At 42.3% G+C, this 25,380-nt stretch overlaps 1 protein-coding gene across 1 annotated transcript in view; it reads right to left on the minus strand.

The window, feature by feature from the left end:
• Positions 1–25,380, minus strand: part of FANCD2 (FA complementation group D2) — a 49,691-nt gene that overhangs the window by 21,232 nt on the left and 3,079 nt on the right. Inside the window, exons 5-24 of the mRNA XM_086618849.1 lie at positions 25,241–25,304; positions 24,077–24,129; positions 21,576–21,654; positions 20,707–20,831; positions 18,718–18,805; positions 17,656–17,760; positions 16,388–16,488; positions 15,776–15,884; positions 14,999–15,034; positions 14,458–14,601; positions 13,214–13,348; positions 11,674–11,805; positions 9,542–9,649; positions 6,319–6,428; positions 5,372–5,432; positions 4,580–4,705; positions 3,191–3,264; positions 2,965–3,105; positions 1,708–1,808; positions 1,284–1,399 (exon numbers count right to left, since the gene is read on the minus strand). Coding sequence (XP_086474975.1) covers positions 1,284–1,399; positions 1,708–1,808; positions 2,965–3,105; positions 3,191–3,264; positions 4,580–4,705; positions 5,372–5,432; positions 6,319–6,428; positions 9,542–9,649; positions 11,674–11,805; positions 13,214–13,348; positions 14,458–14,601; positions 14,999–15,034; positions 15,776–15,884; positions 16,388–16,488; positions 17,656–17,760; positions 18,718–18,805; positions 20,707–20,831; positions 21,576–21,654; positions 24,077–24,129; positions 25,241–25,304 — 2,008 coding nt within the window. The remainder of the gene's footprint in view (positions 1–1,283; positions 1,400–1,707; positions 1,809–2,964; positions 3,106–3,190; positions 3,265–4,579; positions 4,706–5,371; positions 5,433–6,318; positions 6,429–9,541; positions 9,650–11,673; positions 11,806–13,213; positions 13,349–14,457; positions 14,602–14,998; positions 15,035–15,775; positions 15,885–16,387; positions 16,489–17,655; positions 17,761–18,717; positions 18,806–20,706; positions 20,832–21,575; positions 21,655–24,076; positions 24,130–25,240; positions 25,305–25,380) is intronic.

Genomic DNA, 25,380 nt, shown 5'->3' on the forward strand with positions numbered 1-25,380 from the left:
ACAATACAGCACAAGTGGCCTGTGTGACCAGATCCAGACTGCATGAACAAAGCTCTTCAGAAGCCCATGAGAACATGGACATAACTGGAGCATTCCACAGAGAGCAACAGAGCAACACCTACAGATCAAATATTAACTGAAGAAGAGGAATTAGCAGACACCACATTGTCGGGTTCTGTGATGCCTGTGGCTCTGGAGACCCCTCGGCACTTCCCAGGTCTGCCAAGAAAGAGGCAGTCCTGGGAGAAGAGCAGGAACAGGGAGGGCTGAGGGCGTGGAATTGCACCAACTCTGACATAGCTCATGCTACCAGAATAACCCCAGCAGAGAACGTTCCCACTGGCCATCGATGTTAGCAAATACATGGTCCAAATCAGCTTGAAGGCACTGCACTTCACCCTTCTGTGAGCTCACAGAGGCACAGAACAAAGCGCACAATCACGACTGAGTTTGCAAGGGACCTGTGGAAGCCTTTAGTCCAAACCCCGCCCAGAGCAGCGCTAACTGGACAGGTTGCTTGGAGCCTTTTCTAGTGGAGCACTGAGCATCTCCAGGAAAGGCGATCCCACAGCTTCTCTGGAAGCAGAGCACAACTTTTCTGTTAGGTAACAGAAGACCATAGTGAAAGACCACAATACGCCCTCCTCTCTGGCTTCCTCTCTCCAGGCTGAACAACCTCCACTCTCCCAGCCTCCCCTGACACACCATGTGCTCCAGACCCTCATCAGCCTGGTGGCCTCTGCTGGACTTACTCCAGAATGACAATGGGAGGCCCAGACTGGACACAGTACTGCAGACAGGGCCTCACACATGCCAAGCAGAAAGCAATAATCAATGTCCTTGACCAGCTGTCGACGCCTCCGCCCTCCAGCATGGTGAGACTCACCTTTCCATCTGATGCTCCCTTCAAAATTTAGACATATGTTATCTCACAGTTTAGACATATATTTGGGATTTACAGCGTTCTCTCTGCAACAGTAAAACTGATTTTCATGCACCAAAATGTGCCAGAGTGTACAAACTGCAGCTGAGAAGCAGGTGGAAAACTCACATCATCAAGGCAGTCCTTAGGGCCTCTGACCAAGACAGCAGAGTTGCTGCTAGCCGCAGAATAAATGATAAGTTATTATGGAAAGAACATGGGCAGATTACCAGGACCTCGCCAGACAAGGTTTCCAAGAAGCAAGAGTCGTCTTCAACAATTGCACCTCTGAAGCCTAAGGTCAGTGTTTGTAAGTACCCCTCAGCAACACTCCAGAACCTGCAGTCAAGGTGCTACTCACCTCACGAAACCAGTTGAGGGCATAAAAGAGGAGTGAGCACAGAAATTCACGTTCCTGCTTGGACAGAGAGTCCAGCTTGCCTTCAACCTCCAGGTCAGTCAGGTACAGGGGGCAGCCTAGGACAGAGCAGGAGGAACATGTTGTACTGTGTTTGCCATCTACCCTTTGGTCTTCGTGTGGACAAAGTCTCTTACCAAGGCCTGTATCAATTCCAATGACTATTTGGAGTAAGCCTCGTCAGCCACTCCATCCCCAGACAAAGCAATTTTCTCCTCTGCCTCCCTTCCACTTTGTGGTCAACAGAGCATCTCAGCCTCCTTCACAAACTGTACAATTCTTCCCACAACTGCAGGAAGTCTCTGCAGATCTGGGGCAGGAACAAGTCAGCCAGCCAGACTCTATAATAAAGATCCATTTCCCATACCTAATAAGGCATCAATCTCCTCCAGGCTTCCACTGTTTTGCTCTCCAGTGTAGAGCCTCAGCAACCGGAAAGAGGGTGACAGACATATCGGTGAAACTACCCTGGGGAAAAAAGGAGAAATGGAGTGGGTCCTATGTTTTGTATGCTTCCAGAATGCCCATCACTATTCCATTATGTCCTGTGCCCTCTCCACGCCACCTTGACTATGCCTTCTGTTTCACTTTTTACAAGTCGCAGCAACACAGAGCAGAAATGCACCACATGGTTAAAAAAATAAAATTAAAAAATCGGTGATCACCAGGTTTCTGGAAAAGCATGTAAGGGCAGAAAAACAGCTGTAATGAACAAAACTGGGCTCAGATTTATTTCTGGTAGAAATCAAAGTTGAATAATTCAGAAGGAACTATAAGAAATTGTGCAAAACACAGCTGTGAGCAGTGGAGAAATCTCCTTGAATGTTTTGTAGCATGTCACTGCTCACATTCTGAGTGAGGAAAATAAACATTTTTCCATAGATGCATGTAAAGTTGCTATATTTTCTTTTCTTTTAAAACAATCATGTCTTTTTTTAAGCACAACTAAAATCTCAATGAAATCTTATTACAGTAAATTATGCAGGATATGAAGATGCCAGTTTAAAAAGTCTTTATTATTTTTAACTTTGATGTCCTACTGTTTAATTACAATTTCTATTACATGCTTTCTGTTCCATTCTCCAAAGACAAAGCCCTTATTTCTCAGTCAAATTTCACTTGTGGCTGCATGTTTTTGGTTCTGTTCTGGAGCACAGTCTATGTTGTCCAAGTACAACTGAAGGTGAGAAAAATTGTGTACTATTGACACACACTAAGTCCTTAGTGACTCTCTATTTGAGAATCATTGATCAAAATATTAATTTCCCACCTCAGAGTTGCCTCTCCATCCCAATATGGCATTCAATATCCCCATAACACTGGAAGAATAAGCTACTGTTCTCATATGACATACGGGAAACAAAGGCAGATGCAGCATGATTTACCCAAGATCACCAAAACAGCCTGAGTCAGAACAGACTGCCAGTTCCCAACCAGCTTATGCCTCTAGACCTATCTGAATATGTCTAAGAGCAAGAGAAGGGAAAGAACTCTGGAAACTGGTAAATTCTCTGACCAGCTCCTTATCAGGCACTTTGGCAGGCAGGGCTGATAGCAGTGAAGTGCACCAAATGAAAACAATTCCTTTACCTTTGCAGTCATCCACAGTTAAGTGTCAAAGTACCTTTTATTTTGGTTACTCGTTCCATCAGCAACCCTGCCAAGCTCACTCTGCGACACCAATGGTAAGAGGTTAATAGCAATTGCTCCCTGACTCTCATCTTCATCCAGATTATACAAGGACTTCACTGGGAACAAGAACGAACTGCAAGGAAAGACAGACAAGCTCTTGTTGACAAACTCAGGTTTTCAGCGACAGAAATATTACAAATAGCCTGTGATGAGCATACCCATCCACTGTGGGGTTGAGATCCACCACAAAGTCACCAGGAAAGTCCTCCACCAAACTCTTCCCAAACTCCTCCTATAAAAAAAGGAAAAACACCTGCTCAGCAAGAGGGCTCAGTGAAGAAAGCTTCAACAGCAGCAGTGGAAAATGCAGAATATAAGGTCAAGCAAAAATATCCTGGAACAGTCATGGCACTGAAGCTCACTGCCTGTAAGGAGGGCCAAGGCCTGCCTTGGAGACAAAGCCAGGAAACATTGCTAAGCATGCACAACCGATTTCTTCCCTGCTTTTTGGACAAGGGCTTGTCTACAAGTTCTGCAGTGCTGCAGAGACGCAGAGCAGTTGGCTGGAAGAGAAAAGCAGCCACATCAGAATGAAAGGGCTATAAAGTGCTGGCAAAGTTTTATTTCACACAAGTGTCCTACATACTTCACTTGCTTTCACTGTTAGAAACAATTAAGGGAGAAGTAAAGTAATAGATGTGACAAGAGTCTGGACAAATGGACAATGAAAATACCCAAAAAAATCTGCACAAAAGCTGTAAGAAGAACCTTAGCTTGCTTTTACATTTCAGTCTTGCAAGGAAAAAGGATAAACCCTCCTCCCTTTGCTTTGCCTCCTTTGAGCACTCAGCTGGACCTCAGGAGACCCCTGGCATAGGCACAGAGCTGTTCCCAGTGACTGCCAGCACTTCAAAGCTCCCTGGTCACCTTCCCTTGTTCTAACACGCAGTTCCTTCACTCAGTAACCTGTAGGTGCAAAGAGCACTTGTACCACAGAGAGGGGTCAATTCCACAGCAGCCTTCAATGCTCTCCTGGACCCCAAGATGCCTTGCTACCCTCCTGGTAGGCACAGCACACATGCAAAAAAGAGTCCCCAGCAAGAAGAAAGAGCTGTCCAGTGGCCTTCACAAACCTCTTCTTATTATCATAAATACCATTTATTTATTTATTTATTTACTACCATAACTGACCATGGCTCTTCCAAGTCCTTAGGCATCAGATAGCATCAGTCTGACCAGAGGCCAATTTCAATTCTCAGTTTAAAGTTCTTTCAGATTCTATTTTTACCTATGAATCTTACAAGCATGCTCTGAAATGTCATTAGATTTCCCTTAAAAGGCTTCCCTGTTGTCATGTAGAAGTTCACATAAAGGAAGCTGTTAAAGCACAATGAGGAATCTGCCACAATCAAAAAAAAATGAGAGCTGAAAGAGGATTTTGTATCTGATCAACCTTCTGCAGGACCTTAAGCATGCCTAGAACAAAAAAAGAGAGTTCTCAGACTGGAATGAAATCCTCAAATCGACTGTCATGCCAATGCCTGAAAAACATCATGTTTCTGAAGAATTCATTTAGGCGATTAAGTTCAAACTACATTGCAACGTACCAGGAGCTGCAAGTCCAAATTCCCCTTCTGCTTCTCAATCAAACTGGCGAGTTCATCGTAGTACAGGGCCAAGACCTCTGGTGTTTGCTCACAGCAGAAGCCCACGAGGTCCAGCAAGGTAGAAAGCTGAAAGGAGAGAGAGCAGTCTGCAGAAACAGGTAAGGTCAATGAATCCAACTCAAGCTTTTCCCTTGAGTCCCTTTTACACTGATTTACTCTGAGGCATATCCAAAACTTCATCTTAGGGTAACAGCCCAAGGTGACTGGTCTTGCAAAGACCCAGTTTTAAGAAGGAACATAGGTCTTTTAAGGTCCTGGCCCAGCTCCACCATGAAATAACATAAAAGAGTCTGCCCAGGACCATACTTAAATAGAGTGCCAGCTTAGAATAAGGTGGCAAAAAAGAACTAGGAAAAAAGGTCAAGGCTAGGCCAAATCTGTACAGCAGTACTTTCTCTAGATGGCCTGAAAGGCATCGCTGCCAAGCTGAGAGGAAGGTGAAGGTTGGCTTCGGCTCACTGAAGCAGATTGTCCTGTTTGTTTCCTTTGTGTTTGAAACAATACCTGGATAGAAGACTTTCACTAGATGGCTGCAGTACTGCTTGTCCCAGACTAGCCATAGGCAAGACCAGCGGATGCTATCTTAATATAGATCTTTGTTTCTCCAAAACCATTTTTAATAGGCCCAATAAAGCTACACACATACTATGTCTTTCCAGTCACACCTCCTTGCTGACCATATCCTCCCAGTCTCCCACGCTGCCCCAGTATGTACCCATTCTTGGCACTCACCTGCCCATCCCGCTCGCTGTTCAGCTCTGGTCTTTCCAATGAACCACCATCTCCTTCATTTCTGAAAGCAATTGATAATCTTGCTTTTGTTGCACAACACTCAAGAGACAGCAAAACCCACCACACACACAAGGTTCCCTCTCTAGAAACCGGAGAATTATGTGTGAAAAAGATGCTCTTTGGAACGTTGTTAGGAAGCGACCTGCTGCTGTTTGGGACTTTGGGGACAAGACTCAATGTATTCTTCAAGGATATGCTTTTTCTAACCTGTTGAAATCTAAAGCCCTGTAGTCATCCCCATAGTGAAGCCCACTGACTCCGGGCCTGGAGCTAAGATAGGCTTTTCTCTTCATGTAATAAACAGCAAAAGCAATTCACTAAGACGTGCAAAATCAGCAAGTTACATAATGCTTCCCAACACCAGCCAAATTCTTATCTTCCACGTGCTTGAATCTTTGTCAGAGCTCTTATCAGGAGTTTGCCTGGTTTATGAATGCTGTTCATAAGCTATTTACATAGTACATTGGTTGTCTTGTCAGTGTCCAGCACCGCAGTAACAACCCTTCTCCTTCCTCCTCTTTCAGATTTCCCTGTATCCAAACATGGAGCTCACAAGGTTATTCATCCTTAGTGTCAGAAGCTGATCTGCAGTCAGTCCACCAGAGTGTTCAAACTTTTTTCCAAGCAATAGGTCCTGCTGGTGCTAGTCAAGACATCCATGAACAGGCATTAACAAGAAATTCAGGATGCCTTTGAGATTAGCAGCAGGAGAGCAGTATTGAACAAGTTGTAACACCAAACACCTCAGTCTGCAGAAAGTTTTAAGCTCCTGGATTTGACCAAGATGTGCATGAGCTAGAAGGCAATGCCTTCCTTTTTTTGTCCCACTCCACGTTTGGTCTGAACTGAAAGCATGTTAAATTCATCTTTGCAACATTCTCTCTCACCTTTTTAATGCCACGCTGCCTATCATGGTAACAGCACCAATAATCCCCATTTGTTTGTGGTTGGGAACTGTGCTGGAGAGCCATTTCCTGATCACCATGTGCATATCATCCTAAAAACAAAGACACAGGCTACGTCACCACTGAGGTAGAGTGCATCGCTCACAATTCTATCGGCATCTTCACTTAATGTCATCTCCAAAGGCTGCAGGGGGGTGGTTTACTGGGATGAGAGCTTTGCAAAAGGAATGCACACTTTGCTATTTCCTTTATTATGAAAATAGTGGTCACAACTTGAGGTAAGGCTGCAAACAGCATTAGAAGTGACTCGCTTTGACTTTGCTCTAATTGCTACACAGAACATGTAGCTGGTCCAGGTTTCATCTATGATTAATAGAAGAATATATTTTAAAAAAATAGCAGATAGTCTTGGAGTTGTTCACACACAAACAGCAGCTGCAGAGCTGCCCTCTGAGACACTGTCAACTTCAGAAGGCTGAGGGATGGACTGTTTTTGGTGAAGGTCGAAAGAGAGCTGTAGGTAACAGCATACCAGACACCTGGGATTCCTACTTTTCTCATGCTGCCTCCCTGTCCCCTGGGTGTGGGCAAACACGCCCTCCACAATTGCAAAGGCTTCTCTGCAGCAGCTCCACGAGCCCATGGCAAGTGTCAAAGCAGCATGCTTTATTTCAACACCTGTGTCAAGCAGCTGATTGGCTGCACTTTCCCAAAATGGGCAGAGCTTTGAAGACTTCTGAAATTCTGGAGCTCTAATGATAGACTAAGAGGTCCCCTAACACTGAGAGCACAAAGCATGCTCAGTCATAGAAGTGTGATGCTTCAGGAAAGTCGGGAGACCAATCTTCTGGATGAGAAGTCTAACACTCGCCAAAGAGATTGAAGGCAAAGCACAGAAGAGCGCATAGCAAATCAGCCACAGGAATCCAAGCTTCACCTGCGCTGCTGGCAGAGGAATGCTAATGGAGAAAGCCTCACCTTGAGAGAGGACAATGGAACAGCTGACCGGAGGCTGAAACAGGTCAGCCACAGACGTCCAGAACAGTTTGTCTGACAAAGGGACATGTTCTGCCTGATCCCTTAAACTGATAAACCGTAGGTGAAACAAGACAGGAACCTTAGCTAAGCAGCCAGTCGTGGGAGAAGGCTGCCAAGTGGGTCCTGACCAAAGCTAAGGGACAGCTCAGCTTCCCGATACATAAAAGCAGGTATCAGGAAGTAACTGATTTCGAAGCAGAGATGGAACGATGAATGCACTAATAAGAAAACCCACTTATTTTAGCCAGTTAGCAACAGTCTTATTGCTGACTTCAGCAGCGACTGCTGCAGAAAAGCAGCATCCCTGTTGTGAGCAGCAGCATTCTCAGGCTGCGACAGAGCACGTGTGAGAACTCAGAAGCAGCTTCATAAAAGCAGCAAAGATCCCACACGGCACTGAAAAATGTTACGGAATCAATACAGCCCTGGTTGCATTGATGCTTATTAACTCTTCCTACAGGTCCTGCAAAGGAGGAGGTTGACCCATACAGAGATCCTCAGGGATTGAGAGCTGCATGAAAGCACAAGCTCTGACCAGACAGGGGGCTTGAGACAGAGCAGATAAAAGCTTGAGTTATGCTACGCAAAGCACCAGTCCCAACAACATCAAACTAGTAGCAGAGAAAAGGACAGTACACAGCTATGCCAACTTTTCTTGACCTTCACTAGGAAAGATCCCTCTGGAATGATCTGTGCAGCGCAAGAACAAATGCCTAATCTGCCTGTAGTGATTCTCATGTCCAAGAAGCATCAGTTTTACAAGTACGGTTAAGAGAAGGCAAAGAGGAAGTTGGTTCCCAGGATACTGATTTCTTTGGTGATCTACCCCTGGAGTCTTCGGTATCACTGAGGACAGAATCAAACTGCCAACCTTGGATCCCCACAGTCACAAACTCTCAGCTCAGAATAAATTCTAGAGCTCATACTCCTCTCCTTTTTGCAATTTATGAGTGACAGGCAGAACACTTCTTCCTGACGGCTAGTCCTTCTGGGCTGCAAAGTCACTTTGTGTTGCCAAGGCAATTTTCGCAAGTCACACGTTAGAAAGACAGACTTGAGGAGAGGAAATCACTGAGGAAAGCAGTTCAGAAAGGAGCTAAACCTGCCATACAACTGGCAATTTTGCCAGTGAAGAGCTCCATCCTAAACAGGGTCAGTGGGAAGAAATGACGACAGACATGCTGTTTTACACGCCGCAGACAGGAGCAGGTTTTCCTTCGTAGTCTCAAGCTGGAACGAGCAAACATACCCACAACTAGAAACTATGTAGCAATTCAAAGACAGACAAATAGGCCTAATTTCTAGGAACAGAGCTTTATGAACAGGAAGAGTTTAAACCCAGACATCTCCACTGTGAAATAAATGTCTCTGAGAAATTTCTTTGTCTTTATCTCATCACTGCCATGCTCAAAGAGGCAGAAATCCAGACAAAGGTATCTGATACCACCACTCATGCTGCAACTGAGTCATACAAGGTATCCTATGCAAAATGAATATGAATTTAAACAGATTAGGTTTGATAGCTTCTCGTGTTTAAACTAGAGGCACAACAGGTGTGAAGTCTACCACTTCACAGCAGAGTCCTCTGTGCTGTGTGGCTCAGTTCTTCTAACACAAGAGTCTTTGCTGTCTCTAGAGTACAAACACTAATTGAGATTAACATCTCAGGGGGTAAAAGCTGAATTGTGCTTTCTGAATGCTTCCAAATGACGGAGAAACAAAGCTTGAGAAAGAGGCTGCTGAATTTACACTTTTGCAAGTCTTCAAAGCTCAGCTAGACAAAGCCACAGCCAACCTGATATCATGTTAGTGACCGTACCACTTTGACTGGGAGGTTAGATTAGAGACTGCCATCAGTCTTCTTCCACCAACATTTCTATCAAACTCTACCTTTCTTAGATGTGCAAGAGAAGAAAGATCTTTCTGGGAAAGATGTGAGGTATGCAGTGACCGTGATGAGTCCTTGTGATACAGGGTAGGAAAGTCTGTAGCTGCAAGGTGGCATGCAGCCAGCTGGGGAGCAGAGAATTTTAAGCTGGAGGACATCCTGACATCAATCACTGTTCATAGACGAGGCCACTACTTGCACCACAGAACCTCTGGAAGTTAACCTAGCAAAAAGGACCAAGGTACAGCCTGAACTCCATTCTGCTGTGTCTCTGCTTACCTGAATATAGCTTCCTTCTTGCCTCTGGCTGAATGCCAGTGTGCTGAGAATGTAGAAAAGCTTCCGGATCTGGCATGGATTCAGTTTCTGTGTAGAGTCTAAAATGGTCTGTAAGACAGAAGCCACAAACTAGCCCAGATATATCAAGAATTCCTTTCCACATTCCAAATAATACACCAGTTGTCAACCACAGGGAAGCCAATTGACTTTACCTTTTTTGTACAGGCAGGAAAAAGCTACATTCAAATTAAATAAACGTAAATGCAGAGCTATTACTCTGGCCTCAATTATTGCAGTTCATTTTATCAGAGGCTGGCTGGGAAGAACAAGCTGGCTACCACAAGCATTTCGGGAGTGCTACATTCCCATTAGTGACCGCTATTTACCTTCTATCACAGGTTTGCTCACAGTATTCAAAGCATTTGACAAAACGAACATTATGGGTTTTTTTGCTAATGTTTCCATTACAAAAGCTGTAACAGTCAAGTTGTTCATAATTATAGGGTGGAATTTTCTGTGCTGGCTGGCATTCTCAGAATATTTCTTCTTCCAGTACTTCAGTGAAAAGCAGTCCAACTGTTTCCTGGAGCCACACTAACTTTCCTACCACCGACAGGTATTTTGCTGCCACTATGTTTCTCCTACTACTGGCCAACCTCGAGCAGGATTTGAAACAAGGTAAGCACTTTTGCATCCCTCAATAAAATACACTCAGTTTTAAGATTAAAAAATAGCTTTCTGGGGAGATGATTTGTGCTGAGATCTGCGTGTTCTCTCTGTGCTGGAGAGGCTCCAGCTCAGTGTTAAAAATATGCCAGGCACCTGCAGCTCTACAGATCTTTTTACAGGTAACTGGCTAGTGTCTCAACCACCTCTGAGACGCATGCCAAGCATGGTACTCTGCCAGACCTCGAGGTCTGGCCAGAGCATTTATTAATGTGTTTCACATACAAGCTTTAGTAACGTATCAAAGACTGGCCTATAGAAACCATCATCTGTAAATGAACTGCCAGCACAAGAACATGCAAACAAGGCCAGGAGGAAGGTCGAAGGACTCAGCAGACTGCTGTGGGCAAGTACTCCCCATGGTACGTCTGACCATGCATTCGATTATAAGCAGGAGTTTTAGGTTGTCTCTTCCAAGGACTACTTTCAACCCTCAGTCCTTATCACATCCTCCCTCTGCCAGGAGGCAAGCGAGCTCCATTTCTTCCTGTTATACCCATCAAAAATGTGACAGATTGCATTGCAAATTCTTATGGCTGATCTTAATGCCTTTTTAGCATATTTTAAGCAAGTCGTTTAAATTTAACAATCAACCAGCTAAACAGCAAAAAGCACACAGCTTTCCCACATTGTGTACTTAAACTACAGAATCCACCGACACCAAGTGGGCATCAAAAAAGTCAGAGGGGTGGGAGGAATACTCATACTCTTCAAGTGCTCTTAAACACAGGATGTCCTTAAGCTACAAATCACCACAGATGGGGGAGTGTTCAAGAAAAGTGTTGCTACATGCTACCTTGCTGTTTTGCTTTTCCCTCCATCTTCACTTTTACCACTTTTGGAAACAGGCAACTGGGCAGGCCTGACCCTGCCTGTCATTCTTAGGAGTTAAGAACCCATTTTTTTCTCCCTGTGGAGCACTTTCTTCTTTTAAATGTTAGGATTTAAGTTTTTTCCCATCCCTGCCAGGAGTTTTGTTTTAGGATTCAAATACGGGCTAAAGTATTGTCCGTCTTTCAATGTGGTAGAACAGGCAGCCCACAAAGGGGGCAGATTTTTGTCAAGTGTTTGAAATAGCTGATGTTAATGAAGACACCATTTTTCTTCCATCATAGGTGTCATTCCACGCCTGCACTTTAAGCATTCTCCAGTAACAGGGTAGTGTAACTTTTTTTCCTTGTCTATCTCAATTTCCCCTATCAAAAAAATCATACAGTCTATCTTAGAGCTCACCCCTTTCTAGCAGATACCTTTCAGTTCTGACCACTGCATTTCTCAAGACAGATAGTTTTACAGGTACAATTAGTTCCATTACCTCTGTTTCTGAAAAGTGCTGATCTATTCTGGATCTGGGGCAAAGTGGTGTAAGGGTCCTGAAATGTAGCAAGCCCCAGAAATATTCGTACCTTCACGAAGGTGGCGTAGCGCATCAGAAGGGATGTGTGCAGCATCACCAAATCAGTGAGCACATCCAGAGAGATGTCCAGTTCCGTCTCATTTCCACTACACACGTGAGTCACCAAAGCAGTCACAACCTCCTGAGGAAAAAGCCCCCAGAGAAATGATAGCGAAATGTCAACAGAAAAATGTCTGCCCTGTTCTGCTCCTATAGAATATGTTGATCAAGTTCGGATAATCATCCAGAAACTCAACCATATTATTCTAAGTCCCTTCTCAGTTTGCTGTTTAATTCCTGATACACATAATATTCTTTCTCCTTGAGCCTGAATTTTATTCAGTTCAAAAAGATCCCACGATTCCATAAAGCAGCTCCTCACCAAACTTTTCCTACCTGCTTTGCTAACATTGCTGCAGCCTCTGCTCTTTGCTACCATCACATGTAATGATCAAAATCTACCCTATTTTCTTAGGTGCCCAAAACACTGCACCTTACCCAGGAATACATTGCCTCTAACTTCAGCAGTTCCAGTGTCTTAATAATCTTTATCAACAGCAGTTTAAATTGCCATTTTTATCTCAAAAGTCTTTTTATGGTCTTACTTCAGTTGACTTCTGGACATGGATCTCTTTTCACTGCCATCTACTGTTTGTGGCTCTGGGTCTTTTCTATGTCACTAATTGCTAATACAGTCATCCTCTGTGGAAATTCTTAACATCTCAAAATATCACTAGACTCACTAGCTTGTTGTAGATGACACTGTTTGCCTTTAGGCCTCAGGTTTTTCCCAGTTGCTTTTTTGTTTGTCTATTTGCTGAGTTTGCTTTAATAAGTAATACAGATACAACACTGGAAACAGTCTTAATTATAAACATACTGTGCCCAAAGAAGCGCAAATATATTCAAACGCTTGTGCAGAGCTGTCTTCAAACTCCAGATTTTCTCCTGTCAGCATGTCTGTAGGAACTCGTAATCAGACCTGAAAGTCTGGTCTGTGATTATTTCAGAGTAAGTAGGAGAGTACAAGTTGGCCAGAGCTCTGAGGCAAATCTGTGCAAACCTTTTCATCACAGTAAGTTATCCAAGGAAAGGTAAAAAAAGTTACAATACAAACTATAACAATGGCTTTTTAAAATAGAGGATGCTCAAAAAGTGACAAGGTAAAGGTAAGACAGAAGAGAAATACATATTTATGAACAAATCTCTGCCGTGACCCTGGGGGCCAGTCCTGACTTCCTGGCTAGAGTCTCAGTCAACTTGTTTGCTCTCTGAATTGAGCAAACATAGCACAGTCCCCTCTGCTCCATAAGTATTTTTCGTTCAGTCACTTCTGAGGCCTGCCTGTGCTCAGTCTCTGTGCTTGAGTCACTTGCTACCAGAGTCTTGCTGTGACTGTTGCCCATCTTCTGCTTGGCCTACTCTACATCATAGACTTCTCTCCAAAGGTTTCCAACTGCCTCAAATCCTCTCCCCCTAATGGATCACGACATACATTCTAAAACAAAGTGCAAACACAAATAAAGCAGATGCCATCCATCACACTATACCTGCTGGCAGTAAGAGTCAAAGGCTGCAAAAGCTTGTTTGTACATGCAGCTACCAAAGGAGACTATGGTTGGGTGTGCAGAGTGCAAAAACGTCTGAGCAAGTGCTAGGATTGAAGGGAAGAAGTCTTTGATCACCTGAAATACAGACATCATGAAAGAGGTGATTATTGCTGCTTGTTTCAGCACACTCAGTTCTCTAAATAAAGAATGTACCACAGGTTATCCCAAAAGCTTTGTCTAGTTTAGCAGGTGCTTTCCTGCCTTCTCTGACAGTCCTCTCTCACGCAAATGGGCAACGAGCAGGTAAGGCACACCAGAATGGGATTCGCCAACCTTCTCCACACAAAAGATTTACAGATTGGTTAAGAAGCCAACCTGCAAAGCTGCAGGGCTCACAGCATTATATCCCTTAAGGGTGACATCAGGGAAGTCACATTACAGCAATATACCACTCAATAAAATCCCCAGGACAGGCACACTCTTGGCTTTACTTTAACAGAAGGACTCCACTACAACAAAATACTCAGGAAAATCTAAGTTAACTTTTAAAGTCAGCTTAATCACACAGAGCTCCTTTGAACAACAAGCTCTTACTCAGATGTAAAATGGCATCATTTACTTTATCTTAACTTACTCTGAAAGGGAGTTTAACTAAAACTAAAATAAATCCACTTATATTCAGAACAAAACGTGTCTACTTAATGCATTATTATAGTTCAATTAATTAATTTTGAATTCAAAACTCAGTGTTTCTCATGTCCTCTACCTCTGACAAGCAGCACTGTGTTCACTGATCTTTTCAGTTTTCTCATAGTAAATGGTAATTTACATTACAAATGTATGCCCTATATATACACACATATTTCGACCTAGAAACCATTAAACTTGAAAAACAGTGCACGTACACATATGAACTTCTAAAAATGCTGTGGGAGACAACAGCATGTCTGGAACACACAGTAGAGATCTTGGGCTAGACCACATCTTTATGGCTCAGAGCTTTTGAACCAAAATAAAAAGCCCACCCAATTCTGAGGAAAGCTCATCCCTGAAAAAAACACGACAGTTACAACAGAAGACATGTGCCTTGGGAGACTGATCTGGGACCAAAAACCAAAAACCAGAAGGTAAATGTAACTAACAGGAATAGTATAAATAATGCAGCACAGGATTAAATCATCATCTGACAAGATCTTTGAGAGATACAAGAGAAGAGGGAGCTCCAAAGCAGAATCAGCACTGACCATTGAATGATTTTGGAAGGCATTCTGCATCAGCTGTTCTGGCATGCAGCCCAGTCGAATTTTGCTCCTCAATACTTTCTCAGTTTGCTTCCTGTTCTTGGTGTTTATAGAATGGATTAGCAGCAAAACTATGAAATCCAGAACCTTTTTGAGCAAATAACCACCAATCATTAATGCTGAAAAGATATTAAACAGTCTAGACAATTACACACTTTGAAATCAAAACTGAGAAGAAAATCAAGAGCTCAAAATCCCCAACAGTCACAACTGTAGAAACACCTTATCAGTCCAACAGGACAGAATTAAAGCAGGATAACTTTGTCCCTTGACACTTAGAAGGGATGAACTAAAAGTTACAAAGAAAATGGACAGCTGCTATACTAGGAACAAGTCAAATACCAAAAGAACCACCCATGCAACATCACTGGCAGCCTCTGCTCCAACTAGAAAAATCTCTTCATCTACATCCATGAAAAAAGCTCTTGAAAACATCAGCAGAAGAGGACACTCACAGAGACAAGTGCAGAGTCAGAAGTATTACCTTATGGTCAGATACAGACGTGCTGTTTTCGATAGCCTAAAAGCAAAAAAACAAGCAAGCTGTTAACCTAGAGTATGATACTATGTCCCAAAATTAAGAAAAAAAAAAAAAGGCAGACATCAAAAGAAACACTCTCACAGATTTCTCTCTACAGAACAGCTATCAAAGCCAGCAAACTGGATCTTGCCAAAGGCAGAGAATCCAGAAGGCACTCAAAAACACAGCAGAAAAATTCAGCTTGAACAAGGACATTCTCAAATAACGTCAGGCTTGACAAAGGAGCTAAGGTATTGAGCAATGAAAGGCTGGGAACAAGAAACAGTCCCATGGTTTACACTGAAATGCAATTTAAAATTAGATTTAGCCCAATACCAGCCAATATTGATTTCTTCCTGGACATTTTCAAGCACCTTAAGGCTTCACACAGCTCAGTCTCAACATACAGGTACACATTTTTGCTCTCTTGCAGACAGAAAAAAAACTAAGATTATTTTTTCCAAATCATAAACATGCAGAACCAGGTTTATCCTGCATTTCAAGATCCAGGGTCTGTGCAGTGGAGCCCAGTAGCCATCTTGCAAGCACTTTGAAATCGGTAACTGAGGAAGAAAGCAGACTCCGGAAAAAGCACTGCTAATTTGGAACAAAGAATGAAATCCGTATCAGCAAAATGAACACCTAACATTTGCCTTTTGATATCACATTTGATTACAGGAAAGGCTCGAGCTCAACCTAAAAGCCCAACTAAACAAGGAAACAAGGACTGAAGCATCTTACCTTAATCCAAGCTTCAGAGACATCTTTCTGAAATCTCACAGCTAGCTTGATCGCATCAAAAAGTAGCTTCACACAGTTTTGGCTGCTGGTTACTTGGCTCATGGAAGAACTGTAAGTGATCAGAAAGGAGGAGACTCAGTCATTTTAAATACTGTGGTAAAAGGAACAAGGCAGCCTAGCAGTCACAGCAGTTACTTAAAGCAGCCATTCTCTAGAGGGAATGCTCTGGCAAGGATAGGGAGTTTCAGAAGAGAGTTTCAGAAAAGGGTGGAAGCAGAGGTTGCAGAATCAACCAAAGACATACTGGAGGGAACTTAAAACAGATGAACTAGCAGCAACATTATTATAAACGGAGTTGCATACCCCCATGCAGACGGATGCAGATGGCTCAAAAGGAGCTACATGCATGGCAGGGGAAGCCAGCTCCGCCAAGGATTGACAAATATGTTATATTAGCACCAACTGGGAAAGAATAAAGTCATCAGCACCTTAACTTGGGATAAATTAGGCTCATGCATGTAACCATGTGTGCCAAAGAGACGAGATAAAGAAAAGCCAAAGTTCTCTTGTCCCATCTTACCCCTGGAGAATCACGTAAATCAGCTGAAGTACCTGGCCTGGACTTGACTTTTAAGCTTCTTCTGGGAACCTAGGATCTGCAGGGGCAGAACACATGAGGACAGATCCAAGCTCTTACGAAGATCAGAAATCACCTGTAAAACACAAATCCCAGCACAAATCATGGTGACATAGGAAGAGAAAGAAAAGGCTGAGGAAAAGAAAACACAATCTTACAGAATAACCTAAAAATTATAAACTAAAACCTCATGTATTTGTAAAGACTTATAAGCATTTAACTGTGCTCAAAGTTGGTTTTTATACTTAGAAATTGAACCAGTCACACTTTGCTCTTCACTGTCATGCACATGCATGCAGAAAACAGAAGAAGATTTCCTAAGAATTACTCCATGAAATTCCCACCTATACCTGCTGTATGTTGCTGTGAACTAGTTTTATCCGGTTTAGTAACAGAGTAAGATACAGAACAGCCACAGGAATTCTGGATCATGTGAATTTACCAATTTAACTGCTGTCAAATTGTAGTGGATCAGCACAGACTGGGTTGTATGTTATACATATATGCTGTTTTCACAGTGGTTTCCCTGAAGGATTTGGGCAGATCACAAATAACATCTGGCTTAAGCTGAGGCTTTCTCCAAGTATGAAAAAAGACATGGTCAATAGTTCAGCAAGGCTGGCTTGTCAAAACATGTCTGGTTCACTGTAAAAATATTCTGAATATGATTCCTTAGATAAAGCAACTTAAAGAACTGAGGAAGCTTACATCTTAGAATTAAAACGCTTCTCCAACAGGAGAACCACCCTTGTAGGGATGTTTCCAAAACACGATTTAAAACAGAACTCAGCGGAGAAAAGAAGAGAATTACCAAGTTGCAGTCCCAGGACTGTTGGATACTTCTGGAATTTAAAACCCTTAGAAAGCCTGTACAATGGAAAATTCTTAGGCAAAATTCAAAGGCTTAAAGTTTACACCTAACCACAATTTTTCAGTCTAAAAGTTTAACTCAAGACAATGTGACTGCTTTCAGTTCTTTAAGATGTTTACACCAAAAAAAGAAATAATCTAAGAACAAATGAGAAAAATCTGCAATATCCAGCAGAAAGGAGAAGCCTTCAATTCTCATGCCTGAAAGCAGAACCAGATCCATGTCAAAGGACAGACACAGTTCCTACTTGTGCTTTGATCCTTGGCAATATCAAAAATTTTACTTGAAAATGCTAAGAAGCAACTGCTCTCTGTGAAAACATGCACTGGATTAGACAACTCATTGGTCCTTAGTATAGAGAAAATACTGTACCTCTACTGCGTCTGCTGCCTTGACGTTATGGAGGATGAATTTTACTACCACAGGCAAATCTTCCAGTTTTACCGAAGGCACAATGGCCATGGCAGACTGCCGCACCTGAGGGGAAATCAATCTTGGATCAGCTGTAAGACTATGGGTCGCAGAATCAAAGCTGTGTTAGTGAGAAGGAATCTCTGGAGGCTTAGCTAGTCCAGCTTTCTGCTCAGAGCAGGAATATTGTCAGTACTAGATCAGACTGGCCTTGGCTTTGCTAACTGAGTCTTGAAGATACCCAAGAATGGAGGAAACCTCCCAAGACCTGTCGTCTCTTTGATAATGCATGTCAGTGCTGCAGATCCTAAGTCTTTTTTCCAAATGTCCAGTCTGAACCTCCTAGGCTGTAATTTGTGGCCATTGCCCCTTATCATATCACCTGGCACTGCCAAGAAGAGCTTGGCTCCATCATTTTGTAACTGACTTTCAAAAGGGAAAAGCATGGAAGAGGTGTAGCCTGTTATGCAGCACAGGCCTTTGGGGACTATGTAAAATAGTATTTATTGCACTCAAATGAATCAATTTTATTCTATTCATAAGAAGACTAACTGCAAAAAGTGCAACATTCCAGCATGCCCAGAAGACCCAAGGCACAACACCTCATCTCCTTTATCATTATTCTCCAGAGAAAAACTATGACCGCGTGATGATTTAATCACCAGTCTGCTTCTTCCTAGAACATAGCAATCTAGTCTGGTCACTGTGCCTCAAAAAAAGAAGTAGTGGCAATAAGTAGGTTTAAGATGGGCAGTAAACATTTACTGCAGCAGGATAAAGAGCTTTTGCATTTGCCAAGAGTGCTGTTTGAAATTTCTGAATGTATACCAGAAAACTTCTGTCCATTCCTCACTGAACCCCTCCTGTCTGTTTCCAAACAGTTTTAATTTCTCTGACTCCTTTCCAATTTCAGGACTTTTGAAGGCCTATAGGAGTCTGATTTAGCAAAACCCAAACAGCTCTAGCCCTTGTGTTGCTAAGCAGGGGCTGGGTTCTGCTCAACTGTCCAATAAAAGCTCTTACCTCAGCCAGAAGGTCTGCATCAAGATCCAGACGAGAAAGGGCATCGAGGATTGGAACCGTTAGGCGTCTGCCCTGTTTCAGTAAGCAGCTGACACATAAGGAAAAGAAAACAAATGATCCTCTTAATAGAACCATCAATGGATCTTTTGCAAGTTGTATGATTCCAGTAACTTTTGTGGTCACTGCAAAAAAAACCTCTGAAACTGCCAACAAAACATGCCACTGCCATTATGGAAAATCTAAATTATCAATCCTCTCTGAACACACTGAATTGTAATTCTGTGGTTGCTGATTAGAAGCAGATCTGAAGATTCTACCTTTTCCAAATCTTTAGAAAACAGGGAACATGGACAAAGACCTGGTACAAGCCTCAAGTGAAAACTTGAAAATTGGAAGGCCCTGAGTTCATCATAAATAGAAAAAAACAGTGAGATTGTTGGAATATGATTTAACCACACACATCACTTGGGCCTGATACCTTCTAGCCACACTTCTGTCCCATGGACATGCCATCAGGAAAGTGTAGTTGAGATTGCCATCAAAGTCAGGGATGGAATCTGTCTCGTGTGGGACCTCTCCCCTAGTCACAGTATTTGCTCTAACAATTGCAAACACGTAATGAACGGCACAATGGGCCCAAAACAGATACCTGTTTAATTTGGCGCCCTTTTCCCAGCACTAGTCAGTAGGGAACAAACAGACTAAGAACTGGACAAGTATTTATAAATGCTTCCTGTATAAACCAGTCTGGCTTCCAGCAAGCTGTGGTTTGGCACTTTCTTGACCATAGGACTGCAGTTGTGTTTAACAGCCTCATGGATTCTTGTCTCCTGAAATTCATCTCATCAGTCTTGGCTGCCATCTAAGTTTCTACAAACTCTCTCTAGCAAGAAGTTCTACTTGAATTGTGTTAGTTGAAAACCATGTCATTTTCAGCTTCCTGGTAATTCTCTTCATGCTCTCTAATTCATTACAACAAGCAATGAGTATTTTTCCACATTGGAAATGGGCAGAGGCTATTAAGAATATGGAAATAAATATGCCTTGCTGATACTGTTTAGATTCTCAGCTTTGAAAAAATAGAAGTAGAGAAAATAGAAGTCTGAAGAGTCTGATTACCACAAAAAATTTAGTTGTATGGGGCTTTTTTATCTAGCAGCTGAGACAGTAAACTGAGAAAGGAAACAGAAAGCGACAACTGCTTTTGAGAGGGTAGAAGAACGGAAGGCACCACTTGCAGGTGTAGGCTGAAATAATGACCACAGGCGTGAAAAGATAATTAGCATGGGCATAAATGTAAGTGATCTGTGTAATGGTAAGAATTAGAAACTCTGATGTAAAATTAAATATAGGCTAAGACCACTGAAAAAAAATATTGTGTAAAATGAATACACTATAAAAAAAGACAGATGTAAGGGCTAGCTTAAGGTAGTGTTCTCTGGGAGGACAGCCGTCGGTATTAGGTTCCCCTGTTCTTTGGGTCAGTAAATATGCTGGAGAAACACACATAAAATAGCCAGAAAGTTCTGCTTTGTGCACACATTTATTGTGTTGTGGGTTTTTTTATTAATAAAAACAATGTTGACACTTACTGTATCAGAATCCAAGCCAAATCAAAAGCTGTCTATAGTAATACCCAAGGGACTGATCACAGACTGATCCAGCTAAAGTAATGAGCACTTCACCGGATTTTACCTGTGCTGTATCCAGGTAGTCAAGAGTTTAATCATTTTTTTAGATAAAAACACTTTTGGAGCATTTAGACCTCTAAGAGCACAACAGCACAAATGAAGTGTCTTAAGCCAGTGCTAGCTGTCCCTGAATGTCACTGTTAACAGAGAAAGACTGTTGTCCTGCTACTGCAGTCAGTCCTGGTGCAACCTGTGCTAATGCCTTTTCTACTTAGTCCTTTTGTCCTCAGTGTCCTTTTCTGCTAAGTGCAAGGGGAAAAAAAAAACAACAAAAAATCAACAACAGAATCATCCGTACCTGAGCTCTCTGGCAACCTCACTTTGCTGGGAATCCTCCAGGATCTCAGGTAAACTGGTGATAATATCATGCTGGATTGGTACTGGAGAGACACTAACCATTTGCATTAACTTCTTGATGAGATCCTGCAGACAAGAGGAACACTTGCAAAATACAGGAGTCTCACCATGAGCAAGTGGCTCATTAGCATGGTAACAATGTTATGCATGTGAGGTCACCCAGTAAGTCATTTGTCTTATGCCAACTCTCCCTTAAATCATTGTCCCGTTGAAGACTTGTGTCATTGCATAGACTTTTATGGAACAATGGTATTTTACAGGTAGGATATAACTGTCTTGGTGAGCAAGGAAGGAAATTGGGAAACACAACGGCAAGCTTCTCAGTGTTCAGTATGATTTCTTGGTTCAGTTAATTCTGGGACTCCCTAGTAACAGCCCTCCAGCACAAAGTAACCCACAGAGACTGACTGACTGAGGGAAAGAAGGAAAAGAACCAGCAAATCAGGAACAGAGAATTCATCCCCAGATGCTTGCCAAGCATCCAATATCTCATTAAAATTAAACAAGAGGGGATTGTAACTTCCTGCCAGCAACAGCTTTAAAATGAGGTCACCTGTGTGGATATATATGTACAAATTTCTGAAAAAGGAGACTTAGAGCAAGGGAAGAAGAAAAGTAGTAAGAGGGGATGCTCAAAAGTCACTGAAGGCAATCATAATAAATGAGAGAGAATTAAATCTCTCCTTGAGCATGTGAATATGAAAACAACACCAGCTCTCATTAGCATAATAATTGATCTCATCCCACCTGAGAGGCATTCCAGCAGCTGACTGGAAAAAACATACATGTGATTGCAGCATCAGTACCCACCTGGCTGTCAACAAGCCTGTCAAGCCATTTAAACTGATTGACGATGAGCCGGGGAAAATTTGTTCCAAAGGTGCCCACGCTGAAACAGCAGAAAGTGAAACACAGATTAGTCAGACCGACAGACTCAAAAGTTTTGCTACTGGTCAGCAAGACCATGAGATGCAATTCCAATTAACCAACCATCAAAACCATGTTATGAAAATATCATTAACACTCCTACAGATTTTAGCACCGTCTAGGAAGAACCCTACTTCTTACTTGCTATGCAGAGAAAGCAGGGACACTACCAGTCACACCAACAACATCAATACACCACCACCAACAACACACAACGTGACCTTACTTCAGATTTCTTGTGCTACCTACCACAAGAGTGGCTACACTAGCTTAGCCTAAATCTCCTTTGAGTCAGTATCCCTGTCCCCAGTGGTAGTCTCTATGAGGCACTTTTGGATAAGTTTTGGGTAACAGGGCGTTCACAGAGCAATCTTTCCACAGAGTTTCCATTCAATCTCCAACAATTAGCAGTTTAGCAAATTTCCAAGGCAGAGGCTAGTACCCACTCCATGTCTGCTATCCAGCAGTACATTTATCCTCCATTAATTTCCCTAAGCCTTTTTAAAAAAAACAAGAAGCACTCCACCAAAAAACCCCACAACATTCTCCAACGCTGAATTTGACAGGGTAATTATACATAATCTGAAAAAGTACTTCTGGGGTTTTGTTTGCTGCCTTACGTAGTTTGAAACACTGCTCAAACCTTCCTCAATTGCCTTTTCTGAATCTTTCTGGCTTTTACAGACATCGATCATCTCTCTGCCAGTCATCATCTTTGGCAGGCAGAATCGTATTTTATTTACAACATTTTTCCCTACTTACATAGAAACTGTTCTACCATATTTTTGTGACAGTCTGACCAGGAGTGCGTGCAACATTCAACATGTGACTGTGCCATGCATTTACAGAGATTTCCATTTTGTTCCCAATAGAACTGATATTAAAAACAAGAAACAAAAAGGAGCACCCGTACAAGATACCTCTCCTCAGTGAAAACACTGAGTTTGCCATTGCATTTATACAGTCAGGATTATTTTTAGTCAGATTTTTTAAGAAAACGAGGTTTATGGCGCTGTACTGCCTAAGATGCCCTCCCTCTTCTGTAACTTCTGGTCACACAGGTCTGTGAGCACATACGTATTAATAAGTTGGCTGTTGCCAAATCACATGGATAAACCAAGTTCTCCCTGCCCTTCCTTCTCAATAAAGAGACACACAAGAGTGTCCTCTGCCCAGGCACCGACTGGCATTAAACCCGTAGAGGTCTGACAGGTCTATGCTTTTACATCCGATTTGGGAGACACTGGCTGGTCAGTACAGGTGTGGTTACAGACTACCTGTAATGAATGTTGTTTCTTGTCCCATAATTAAACAAAACAAAAACCAGCAGGACATGCACTGAAGAAAAAAAAAGAATCTGTTGTTCTTCACAGTTAGTTTTAGATTTGATTATCCTGGAAATTGTTACCAGAAATTGTTACCTCACTTTCATTTCCTTTTTCGTTTCCAAACATGCTGAACAGCCTAGATCTCCATGGGGCCATCCCGACAACCTCCTCCTACTGTAAAATGGACCACTTCTTTCCATTTTTTGTTTCCGTTTTTAACTGGTCATTAATACATAGAAAAAAATTCACTCTTCTTACAGCTTGATAGGAGATGGATGTAACACCATCCATTTCTAAGACTTACTAAGGGCTTCACAGCACAATTAACAGCTTATCACTTTTACATTAAAGATCCTTTAGAATTCATGAGTGAAAACAATTCAGTCCTTGTGACTGTGTTAAACCCTCCAACAAGATTTCAGCCTGAGACAATTTCTCAGCCTCAGCCTCTGTACAGCAGTTGTATCCTGCTTGATGCTCAGCACCGAAACAAACCCTGCATCAGAAACAGCCTCAGCTTCTTTCGCTCCCTTGACCGGCTCCACTAGCTCCATAACGAGCATCCAGGGCACCGGAAAAAGAGCTTCAGTGCTCAAGTCTTGCTTATGCTGCACCTCAAGATCTCTCACTCTGCTATGATGTTCTACATTCAAAATCCTTTCTATTTCCCTTGTTTGAACACAATCTGTATTTTTAAAAGGAGGTCTATCACCTCTTAAAATTCTGCCAGCCACTTTCATCTTTTTTTAATAACGAGACACTCCGTAGTCCCTCTGCTGAAATACTTCCCAAGCTTAAGCTGGTAGCTAAGAAAAGCATAATATATCATGAGGTATTGCTGTATTTCAGCTTCTACAAATTTGTCTTCTGCTTTGCACACCCACAAGTTTAAAGTCATGGTACCTCACAGATGGTATTACACATGTATGAAGAGAAAAACATCGGCGCAAACATCCATTCAGATAAATTTGAAGTAGCAGTTAAAGTCAAACAGCTGGTGATTGTCCAAAAGAAGAAATTTCATTTCAAGGCAGAGAGAAGACAGACTACACTCACATGTCAAAAAAGAATTCGGGGATCTTTTCCAACAACAGCGTTATGACAGCAGGCTAGAAGAAAGGCAAAAAGACAGCGTTAGGATGATTTACTGCTTGTGCTGGGGCATTGCTGCCAAAACTGGCATTTCACAAAAGATTAAATACGTGCAGAGAATGAAAGACTCAAAGGGACAAATAAGAATATTTCCTGTATAAGAAATCTCCTCCCTAATGTCAGAAAAGGGGCACACAGCCTGCTAGCTGAAAACCAAAAATGCTGAGACTGGTGTATAAACTACCCACATAATCTAAGAGAAGCAGAGCATCCAGGCAGGATGTACCATTCTCTGGGCCAAACTAAGCTCTCTTTCTCAGACCCAGCTGAGCTCCTTTTCACCACATAGCAATCTAAAAAGCATCAACTTTAGATAAGTTTGAAAACAATGCCCACGCGCTTTGTCCCATTCCCTTTGCAGGCCTAATTTTTCCCCGCTTTAATGCTGGCCCAAATGGAATTATAAAAATGTATTTAAGACAAGAACTTTTGAAACATTCTAATTATAAGAGGATTTAAATCCACAGCTGCTCTAAGGTTCCCCATGCCATGGTGAGGTATCTGTCATCTTCAACTCCATATACATCTTGATGCAACTTGTACACAACTTAATGGAACTTGTTCTTGCCAGCAGGTTGCTCAGCATCTTGCAAACTTCTAACACACTTCTAAACGCTTCCAAGATTAAAATTCCCCCCATAATGGAGTTTCCATCACCTCTTCTAGCACTAAAAGAAAACGTTCTCCACAGTGAAGTGGTTATAGCCTATCAGAATTTCCCACGGTTGATCTGAGCTGTCATCTCTCATCCTGCCACTGTTCACCTTTGAGAAGAGTCTGGCTCTGTTTTCTCTACACCATGCAACTAGATATTTGAAGACCACAAAATCTCCCTTAATCTTCTCTTCTTTAGACTGAAAAACCCAGTTCCTTCTGTCTCCTCTTGTATGCCATGTGCTCCCAGCCCTGAGCATCTTTGTGTCTCTAAAGAAATAAGAAATTGGACACTATTCCAGATGCAGCCTCATCTGCCTCACAACCCGTTCTATTACTCGTCTACTTACATAAGCAAAAGGATCGCTAAATAAACCAACACCGCTGTAAAGCGCAAACTAACGGTGCCCATACCTGTAAGGTCTTAATTCCAAGAAGCAGCTTAATGAGGCTTTCACAATACGAGTGCACCAGAGTCCTGCAAGATGAAAGATTCCACCACAATTGTAATAAAAATATGTTAGAAGAACAGGCTGTAACTCTTTTCATTACTG

This window comes from Tauraco erythrolophus, chromosome 12 (assembly GCF_009769465.1).
Source record: "Tauraco erythrolophus isolate bTauEry1 chromosome 12, bTauEry1.pri, whole genome shotgun sequence".
Classification (NCBI taxonomy): domain Eukaryota; kingdom Metazoa; phylum Chordata; class Aves; order Musophagiformes; family Musophagidae; genus Tauraco; species Tauraco erythrolophus.